General features: G+C 35.2%; 1 protein-coding gene across 2 annotated transcripts; it reads left to right on the top strand.

Annotated features, from left to right (window-relative positions):
- The first annotated feature begins 5,093 nt into the window (after nt 1-5,093).
- Nucleotides 5,094-10,782, top strand: LOC111489634. 2 transcript variants are annotated; one of them, XM_023137951.1, is made up of 3 exons: nt 5,094-5,432; nt 5,616-6,830; nt 9,616-10,782. In XM_023137951.1, the coding sequence occupies exons 1-3, from the start codon at nt 5,106-5,108 to the stop codon at nt 10,663-10,665; spliced, it is 2,592 nt and encodes an 863-aa protein (XP_022993719.1). In that variant the 5' UTR covers nt 5,094-5,105; the 3' UTR covers nt 10,666-10,782. The 2 variants fall into 2 exon arrangements, with proteins under 2 accessions (XP_022993719.1, XP_022993720.1); XM_023137952.1 differs by having other exon boundaries at nt 5,349-5,432; nt 5,578-6,830.
- Nucleotides 10,783-11,268: the final 486 nt, after the last annotated feature.

Consider the following 11,268-nt stretch of genomic DNA (forward strand, 5'->3'; position numbering starts at 1 on the left):
ATTTTCAATCTTAATTACATTAAATTTCCCCTTTCCCCACTTTCTTATATCACCACCCTTTCTTGTGTTTAACTTTTTTTTTTTTTTTTTAATTTTCCTTTTAACATTGTAACATCTGTTCATAATTATTTACAAATAAAATGAAAGGAACAGGTCATTTCATTATGGTACAGCAAATTGTGTTCCAATAATAATTCAATTTAAAAAAAATAAAAAATGGTTTGAATTTATTTAGGGGAGGGGCTGCACGAGGAGATCTGCCTCAATGGGAGGGTACCCGTGGCCACCCATTAAAGATGCCTTTTTTTTTGTTTCCATATCTATCAACTTATTAAAATTTCCTGTTCTTTAAGCTTCATTACCAATGTTCTTGATCATACTTTATGTTTTTTTTTTTTTTTTTAATTTTATTCCTACCATCTACAATTTTCGAATAAAGTTTTAATTTTTCAGTTTCACGTGTTCTAAATATGGTTGTAAATTAATATTAATATTATATGAAAAATATATACTTTGAATTGGAGTATGGATTAAAAAATTAACATCTAAACGTAAAACTGTATTGAAAAAAAGTCAACTAACTAAATTCATATCTAATAATTTCTTAATATTTAGTTGAATAATTACCTAATTTATTTTTATAGTTTCTTGTTTTTTTTAAAAAATTATTATGACTAATTTTTCTTCTTCGTTCCTTGTTTTAAGGGAAAAGGTAACGGCGTTGCATTTGGTTAGTTTCTTTTTGTTTCTTATTCCCTATTATATCAAACAAATAAAAGAGTTTAAAACTAAAAATTTTAAAATAACTATATATTATATTATAGGGTAACAAATTGGAGTATGAACTATATAATTCAATATTCGCGACATTTTTTCTTTATAAAAATAATTATCTTTGCTCTAAAATTTTTCAAATATACACGCCATTTGTATGCAGATGTAAAGGTACATTACTAGCGGTAAAATGACGAGTATTCAAATTCATGGCACCAGTTAGGAAGGAAAAGTCTTCTTCATCTCTACATCCTCGAGAATCAGAATGAGATTTTCGTACCGATTGAATTTTCTAAAGAAATTATCTCCATTTTTTTTATATAATTTTTATTTTTCAATATAATTTCTATTGGAAAATGGTAAAACATTCTAATTGTTATTTTGGGTCGGTTGAAATTGGGTATCGGACGTATTAAATTCTCAATGTGTCTCTCTCTCTTTTTGGGTATTAAACTCAAACGACGTATGAACACGTATATACGTTCTTCATAAATTTAGAGATGGGTACAAGGGTGGGAAGGGAGAAATCTCCAATTTACCCTCTTAAGTTATTGCATTGTTACATCACAGCTGATCCGAAGGCTTTGTTTTGAACATTTAAAGAAGTTGTACCAGAATGATTCATTAAATTAACATTTAACATTCCTTTCTCACGTTACATCAAGTAATTTCTTTACACGTGTTAATGTGCAATTGATGGTGATGGAGGTTTGGTGACAAGCGGCCTTCTAGATCAGAATAATTATGGTTTTGACGACACAAAACATTATCCCAACATCACCTCTCAACCATAAACACAAAAGATGCTTTGTTTTACTAGAAAAGCTAAGAATAATTTCATACTTTTCAAGCTTATTTCCATTTAGAATGAGTTGAGTTTAAAAGTTAACCACTTAAATTTAATTTGATTTTTAAATAAGGTAAAACCCGAGTCGAACTTTTCAACTTCGAAAGGGAAAATAAATGAACCTAATGGTTGAAGTAGACCGACCATCTATTTTAATTATAGACCGAAAATTAAGGTTATCATTGCATATATCAGATGTCTACCATGATTAGAAGAATTAATTTAAAACATTCCATAAACAATACTGTGAACGGTAAATAAAAGTAAGCATCAAATAGAAAAGCGAATATGGAGTAACAACCAATTCAAAGCAATGAAAATGCTCTGAACTAACCTAAGGACTACAAGTTAAACATGAATGCAACTATCCTAGCTTCGATTCATGGCATTTATAACATCGTTGTCATGTGTACAAGGGTGTCTTATCTTCACCTGAAAAAAAGTAGTACGTGACTTAAGTATTTAAAAATAGTCCCACTATTGGGGTTAAAAAATGCAATCACATGCAATCATGTTCTTTCATCATTATCATGTCCTTGGTTTCACTTTCCAACCGGGGCTGATTGGATGTATACTACTCTACACTCGGCCCACGTTCACACACATAAGACTCCAAGTAGACTCGTATATCTATGCCCTAGACCTGACCTTCGACTAGCGTACACTCACACTACTAAAAAAATTATGGAGGGAAAGAAGCGCGTATAATATCATGATGTACATAATATCGTAGTGTGTATGATATATACATACTTATCATAAGGGGAAGTATCTCGATGCACATGACACAAAATGTATGAGGTCTCCATAGCTTTAAATCATGACATACACGTATGACGAGGGTCATACCTCTGTTCGTTCTTTCGTAAACCTAATTTTCATGAATAACATACATGGATTAAAAGTATTTCATAAACTTAAAGTGAACATGGTAACATAGTGTGCATGACATATCATATAGAGGTATCATATATCATATATCATACATCATGGAAGTCACCACACGATATTAGAAAAATGGTTTAGGTATTTTAGGAATAAATATATTTAATTATTTTAGGAAAAAGATTTAGATATTTTAGAAAAAAAAGTTGGAGAATTTTTAGAAATGAATTGTCTAGCCTCCAGCCTAAATACCCCTTCACTCTACCTAGTTTTTTCATCCCAAGAAATACAAAGCTTGTACGGAGTGTTTTGTAATCTATTTTCTCAATTGGTCTTAATAAAGAGTGCGAGTGTTTCTCACATATAGTTCTGTTGTGTTCATAATCTGGTATCAGAGCAAGGTTGGTAGATAGTTGTATTGTGTTCAACAATCTAGTATCAGAGTAGGTTGGTAGATAGTTGTGTTGTATTGTGTTCAACAATCTGGTATTAAAGCAAGGTTGGTGTAGCTTATCTTGATCTCTTGGAATTCTTAGTATGTGATTGCAGCTCTGTTTGATCTTCCACATTTGAAACGACTTTTTGAAATTATTATTGTGTGAGTTTTTTTGTGTCGTGAGTAGTCCCTGAGTTTACAAGTTTTATGTTGAAAAGGCTTGTTTGGTATTACTGACTTATTGCTCCAAATAGTTACAGAAATCAAGAAACTCAACAACAACAACTACAACACATGGACAACATGCATGATGTCTTATTTACAAGGACATGATCTTTGGGAGATCGTTGGTTGGTGGGAGTAAAACTACATAGCCAGAGGAGGATCCTAACGGCGCCTTGCACAAATGGAGAATCAAAGTAGGCAAATCAATGTTTGCCTTGAAGACAACAATCGAATAAGAGATGTTAGAGCATATTTGAGATGACAAGACACCGAAAGAAACATTGAAACACGTTGTGAAATTGTATTCTAGAGACAGTAAAGATCATTGATGATCCTTTTTTTATTATTTTATTTGGATGTCCATAAATGTCTTTTTACATATTAAATTGAATACAAAAATTTAAAAGAAATAAGAAAAGTTATTAAACTTGTAATTTAATATTGTGGTTATGAAGGATTCCATTTTTTTCCCCTTAAAAGAACGAAGTAAAAATAGTTAAATTTATAATATACCTTTCCTATTTAAACAAATTTTAAATAGATTATTGAAAGAAATGAGATTTTAGAAAATTTAAAAATGATTAAAATTAAAAACCATCTTTATTTTAGTTTAAAAAATGAAAAAGAAAAAACAAATCCTAACACATTATACATTAAAAAAAAAATAAACAACAAGGTAAAAACTATTATAAATAATAAATAATTAAAATACTAAATCTAAAAATGGCATATATATATATATATATGAATCCCATATTAAAATAGAAATAGATTCACAAATACATTCAAAGTAACCTAAAATAATAAATAAATAAATAAATAAAATTTTCTGAGGAATAATGAGGAAGATATCCATGTATGAGAGAAAAGCATAACTTGGAGGCCAAGTTAAAAACAAAAAACCATTTGAATTTTGATTATTTTTTACTAAATTGTAAAAAATACTCCAAAAATACTATATATATATATATCTATATATATAGATTAAAAAAAAATACATGAAACACATTTGGCGAAAAATCAGTGTATAGTAATATGGGAGGATGATAATAAATAATTATAACATTTTCAAATTTCTTCATTCGACTTAACTAACTAACTACTCTTTACTAGACTGAACTACTCTTTCTCTGAACTACTCTCTTTAGACTGAACAACTCTCTTCATTAGTCTCTTTCTTTTCTCTTTTCAATTATACTACTCGTCGACAAAAGCTAAAGAAATATATATAGAATGTGTGCGGCTGACTTCTTTCTTCTGCTTTCAAGACTGAAGAGTTTACGAACTTCACTCACCTAGAATATGGCGCCATTGGGGCTCTTCCTCCCGATTAATTCCCGGAGGCGGCTGGGCTTAAGCCAAGACTCTTTTTGTTCTGTTTTCTTCTCTTAGTCTGGTTCATGAATTTCTTCTTGGTACTCGTTGAAGAATCTAGTGCTTTACATCCGCTCCAAAAGCTCTATCAATGAATTCAAAAGAAAAAGGTGTCGATAGACAATAAACCAAGGAGCGAAAGCCACTCAGTTGATTGCTAATTCTCTAGTTCGTGATAAGGATTTGCTGTGGTCAATCAATGCTTAAAAGAATTCCAAAATCTTTCTGTTCTTACTGCATATCCAAGAGTCCAATTCGGTTAAATAATCTCTAATAAATTTATTTTTTAAAAATTAATTGATTTACTAAATAAAATTTAATGTTTCTTTACTCAAAAACTTTTTAATTTTTGTTAAGTAATTTGGAGCAAAATATTAATAATTTATGTCCAACGGTAAAGTATTATTATTATTTTTTTTTTTTTTAAGTTTAAGGTTATTATTAAAAAATTTAAAAAATTAAGGATATTTTTTAAAATACATTTTTTTTTATTAATTTAACCTAAATTTTATTTTGAATCGAGTGGGACTTGCCAAAAATAAAATTGGAATTCAAACATCATATATGAATACAGCGTTTGCGTCTCCAACGAGAACGACACTGCATCACCGCAATATGGAGAATTCCCAACCCCATCTTTCTACCATTCCCACGCCACCGGAAAATTCCCCGCCTCCATCCTCTGTAACGCCGCATTCCGATCACCGATATTCACTCATTGCTGGAAGGTTCAGAGACGCCCTATTCTCCGCCGCCGCCGCCAAATATGCGACCAATGGCAGCGCCCACTCCTTGCCCTTCCCCTCCGAGCAGTTCAAGTCCGTTATCGAGTGCTGTCTTCATGAGAATTTCCCTTCCTTTCGCACTCCCACTCATCTTCCATATGCCTCGGTAACTTTCTTTCTCGCTGCTCGTCCTTTCTGTCGATTAAGATTTTGAGGTTCTGTTCCTTTGAGGTTTTTTTTTTTTTTTTTAAATTTATTTCTGCAATTGATATTGTGAGGAAATTTTTTGTGCATTGTGGTTGCAATTGAAGCGATGGTTGTTGATGAATTGATATCTTTGGGAATGTAGATGATACAGAAGGCAATAGCTGAAGTGGGAGAGGAAGATGGGTTGAGTGAGGAATTGATATCGGAGTTTATTGTGAATGAGTATAAGGATTTACCATGGGCTCACCCCGCATTTTTGCGTCGCCATTTGGGGAAGCTTTGTGAAAGTGGGGAGCTAGTGAAATCCAAATGTGGGAAGTATAACTTTAAGGTGGAGGGTAAGGAAGTAAAGAGGAAGAAGCGGAGGAGGAAGTCAGCAGGAAGGAGTCGTCGCCGAGAAGTGGAGAGTGATGATGAGATAGAAGGGGATATTGATAGGATAAAGCGATCAAAGAAACTGAACATAAGAGGACCCTGTGCGGAGGAGGTAGTAACAAGTAAAGGGACTAAAGAAAAAAACGATTCATTGATAGAAGTAATTGTTGGGGCTGAAGATGGAGATCACGCACTTAGAGGCCAAGTTCTGCTGGATGAACTTGAAGAAGTTCAAGAAGATGAAATGATTGACAAGCATCATAGAGAGGAAATCAAGTATAAATATGGGGCTAATGATTTTAATCTGCCAAAGAAATCACGGAATCTGGTGATTATAGGTCTTCATGCTCCAGTAGCTATTAAGGGGATTGAAAAACAAAGTCGTTCATTGGGGGGAAAAGTTCATGAAGCTGAAGAAGGAGATCATGCGAAAGGAGGCCAAATTCAAGTGCTTGGTGATGTTAAAGAAGTTCAGGCAGATGTAATGATTGACCAACTTTGTGAAAAAAAAGTCAAGAGTAGACATGTTATTCAAGATATTGATGAAACAAGGCAATCACAGACCGTGGCAGCTGCAAATCTCGGTGCACAGGAGGCGCTAGCAATGACAGGGATTGAAGCAAAATGTGGTTTGTCGAGAGAAGAAATTGGTGGACTTATGAAAGTTAGAAAAGTTGGAATGATTAATGATCCTCACAAAGTGGAAGTTAAGAGTACAGATAGGGCTGAGGATTTTGGAGAGATAAAACAATCACAGGATCTAATGGTTGTTGGACTTCATGCAAAAAAAGCACTAACGACTAAAGGGACTGAAGACCAATGTAGTTCGTTAAGAAAAAATGTCGTTGGGGCTGAAGGAGGCTGTGAGCAAGCAGGCCAAACTGAAGTGCTAGGTACATTCAAAGGAGGTCAAGAAGTTGAAATGATTGACGAGCATCATGAAGAGGAAAGACAAGGAGAAATGATGGAAGAACCAAAAGAGGTACTGCATATTACTCCACCTTATGCTACCTTGCGTGCTATCTATTTTGTTTCTTGCATGTAGTATGTGCATACAATAAAATATATTTCATGGATAGCATTTGAGTGAAAAAAATAGTCAAAAGATCACACAATAAAACATATCTTATAGATTGGCATATCTCAAAGGGTTAAGATTAAAGCTCCAAGAGCAATCAATAGATAATCTTGAAAGGTGTTAAATCACCTATCAATCCAAAAACTTAAAGCTGATGGGTTATATCAATACTTAACACACTTTTCCTCATTTATGAGCTTAGAAATTTGAATAAGGCCTAATAAGTGCAAATCATGCTAACTGGGGAGGAAATAACATTACAAAGGTTTGAACACAAAATCTCCTACTCTAATACCATGTTAAATCACCATTGAACTCAAAAACTTAAGCTATTGGGTTACGGTTCATTTAATTTTATCAATGTACTCCACAAAAGGAGATATGTTAAATTTTTGTATGTTGGCTTCACATCACAGCGTGTATTGTGTATGTTCCCATTACATTCATTACACTAGTGATTGTGTAAGGTTCTTGGAGGGAAAACACAGAAGAGAAGAGAATAAATCCGGAGGCTTTAGTTTTTCTCATTTTTTTCTTCATTTTTTACTACCAGCTTTGACATTCTTTATTGTACGCTTCTTTTCTGAGAGATTAGGATTCCTAGTTTAGTGATAGAACTCAGCTGGATTATTTATATTGAAGATGGATTTTAGTACTCTGCCTTTTTCTGTAAGCCACTGGAAGAAATGAGCTTCAAATTACTCATCCTAAACATTGGAGGGAGACACAAGAATAGATTGAAAATGACAGAAGTTCAAGCCCTGCAGCACTCCTGAGGGGGAAAACACCTGGCTTGGATTTTGCTTTTGACGACAATCCTAAGTGTTTTAAGTTTCTGTAGTCTACCAACCATAGAAAGAACTTTACTTTCGTTGTGCACAAGGGGGAGCTTGACTTTTATGGCAATAGAAATGAGCTTCAACACAGAAAATTTACAAGAAAAAACTCAGTGAAACGGCAGAGTGTCCAATAATAAGTGGCTCAATAAGTAAGTTTGGAAACAAATATTTCATTGATGATATGAAATATTAAGAAAGAAGTATCTTATAATAGGATGCCTCTCAAAGAGAAAGGGGGGAGGAAAAAGAAACTCTAACTGTAAGTCGGTTACAAAAAAACTCTTCCATTTGGTTAAAAGAGAAGAAAACTATAGCTGTCAGAGGGGAGGGAAAACATTTACATCAAGTACGGGACAAGTAAGATAGGTTCTCAAAAATAGTGTCAAAAGGCTTCTCATTATCCTTGAAAATTCCGTTGTTTCATTCCTTCCATGGTAGCCAAAGAGTCTTTTATAAAATTGGACTAAAGGAGCTTCTCTCAATGCAATGGCAGTTAACCCTGCTAATAGGCTCACTAAAAGTTTACCAGTAAATCAGTTTGATCTTTGTTTGTACTAGCAGTATAAAGATACTAGATGATTTGATTGTTTGAGATCTAAGACCCCATTTACTTCAGAATAGAATATTCATTTCTATTCTAATTCTTGATTGTCTAAACAATAGGAATGACCTTCTGATTCAGATTCCAAATAGCTCATATTGAACAACAAAGAAATATCATTCACATTCCAATGGATTTTCATTCTAATTCTTAGTAAGTTGATTCGTAGTAAGTAAATGAGGCCTAAGTATTTTTTTTTTAATTAATTTATTGTTCTTTTTTCTGTTGGGAACAAGAATCGACTTCAAGGATCAAATTGACACAAAGTTCAATGTTCAGGGACTAAACTTGTAATGTAACTATTTGTTAATTATCAAGACCAAGTCAATCTATAACTGTGTCCCATGTCAAAATGGGGATATAACCTTAGAGTCAGAGCTAAAGCCACCATTCCAATATCTGATCGTGTTCCAAGATATTTATATAACTAATCTTCTCAGTAATTCAGTTCTTCTCCAGTTTCCTTGATAATTCATTCTGAGGGGCGAGTCTTTTAGTAACTAAGTTGAGATATGGCCATCCATGAGATATATTTTATTGTTTCTTGATATTAACCTTGTGAGATATGCCTATCCGTAAGATATATTTTAACACATGCTATCTATCATATTACTCCTCATTTCAAGATTATCATAAGATATATTTTACTGCTCTAGCTAAATTATTCCAGTTTATGGGACTCCTATAGGGAAATATAAAAAATAATAAGATATTTCTTTTTCCATTCAATATAAAATAATTGTTGAAATTATACATTTTTGCATCTCTTTATCTTCTTTAGCTACTTTTTTCCTCACCCACTGCTTGTGGAGGTGCTGTCCTGCTGTTGTTGGCAGCTGGCTCTGAAAGAAAGGCAGACATAGGATTTCATCTGTGTTTGTTTGGAGATGAAGTAGAAGAATCCTCCTTTATGTTGTAGAGAGCATCGTGGGTGGAGGCTAGAGGGATAGATTTGCTGATGATCTGTTGTCAAGGAGAGAAGCTTTGATATTTCAAAATATTAAGTGTAGTTGCGTGAAAACTAATATTGAGTCAACTTAGGAAGGTTTTTTAAGTTTCGTTTCCATCACCAGAGAAGGCGCAAGTTTCATTTCCACCTTCAGAAGGTGTTAATTACAGGCTTACATTACACTACATTCTCCGTAGTTGTAGACATTTTTTTCTATAACAATATTTTCTATGGAAGGCTTTTAAATTTTTTAATCTGATTTTAGCATTCATGTTGATCAAATTTCTGATTATAATGTAGAGAGCATCCAAGAGATCAAACGAAGAAGAGGGTCCTGGTGAAGAAGCCACTTTGGATTTCTTTGATGATATGCCTAACGATGACGATGCTAAAGAAAATGGAGTGATTGATGCTCAAGGCTGCCAGAAGTTACAAGAGGAAAATGAAGATTTGGAGTTCTTTGATGCGAAGTCTGACCATGGAGACAATAAGGCGACTGAAATAACCGGTGCTCAAACTTCCAAGGGGAAGGTACTTGGTGAAGTTGGCAATAAACAAAATAGACTGGAAGAACAACGAATATCCAAGGTGAGCGATGATCAAACTAGAATAAGCAAGGGCTGTGAGGCTGAGAACCATCAACTATCCAATAAGCATCCCCGAGTTAGATGGCCTTCTGAAATAACTGGAACTTGGAGAACTAGTATATCAGCATCCCCACCTCTTGAGCATCAGACCACCGCGCCAAAGCATTCAGAGCAAGCGGTGCTTGGCACATCTGAGGCAGACAAAAATGAAAATTCTGAGGCATTATTGACTAAAGATGTTATTTGTAGTCCTAAGAGTCAACCAAAGGGGCACCGTGGGCGAGGGAGGCCTCATAAGTTGAAAATTCAAGAAACTTTTGCAACTTCATTATCTTCGCCTGCTGGAGATTATGACCAGCAATTTCTGGAATCAAAGGTGGAAGACAGAGAGACATCTGGCCCAGATATGTGCAAAGACACTCATCATATTGATCAGCAGCAACTCAAGCTGCCAAGAGGAAGGGGCAGAGGTAGAGGTCGGGGAAGGCCTCGAATAATGAGACAAGACTGGATTTCGGTGCCAGAGACGTTCTCACCTTCCCAGCATTTGCATCACCAGCAATCTCCTGCAAAGAGAGGCCGTGGTAGGCCTCCCAAACAAAAATTTGATGAAGATACTGTATCAAAGGACATCTCGACTTTAGAGAATGACCAGCAAGAACGAAAGGGTCGTGGTCGTGGTCGGGGCCGGGGCTGTGGCGGTGAAAGACCTTCCAGAGGAAGAAAGAGAGAGAAGGAATCAATTGATACGTTCAATTGCTAAGTATATTAATTAGTATTTAGGAAAATTTAACATCTGATTTTGTTGCTTGTTTCACCGCGCGAGTTTGCCACTTTCCTTTTACCTTTACACCTTTATAAAATTTAAAATTCACTGTAATTCATGAAGTTAGTTGTTTTTCAAGTCATGCAATTGCAGGTATTACAACGGGGAATAATAGGAGCAGGAAGTTGCACGAAGTGATGGTTGCTCTTGCACACAGGAAGATCTTCCCTGCATCATCACTCGCAGCTTCTCCATCCAACCTCATGTCTATCCTTGTGATCAGAGACACCGCCGCCCTGCTCATGCACATTTGGATCATGTTTCTTTCATGTCCCAACTGGTAGGTTCTCGCCAATGGCACCACAATAGTTGACTTCATTTGTTAGTTTGCAGAGCTTAGAACAGGCTTACATTATCAGAAAGACGACCACCCATGTCAATTGATCGATTAGATTGTTAGTCTGCTGATGTTCACACCATGGCCCTACCAATACTCCCTGCCCCCCCCCCCCCCCCCCCCCCCCCCCCCCCCCCCCCCCCCCCCCCCCCCCCCCCCCCCCCCCCCCCCCCCCCCCCCCCCCCCCCCCCCCCCCCCCCCCC

The sequence above is a fragment of the Cucurbita maxima genome, unplaced genomic scaffold, assembly GCF_002738345.1.
Source record: "Cucurbita maxima cultivar Rimu unplaced genomic scaffold, Cmax_1.0 Cma_Scf00014, whole genome shotgun sequence".
NCBI classification, from domain to species: Eukaryota; Viridiplantae; Streptophyta; class Magnoliopsida; order Cucurbitales; family Cucurbitaceae; genus Cucurbita; species Cucurbita maxima.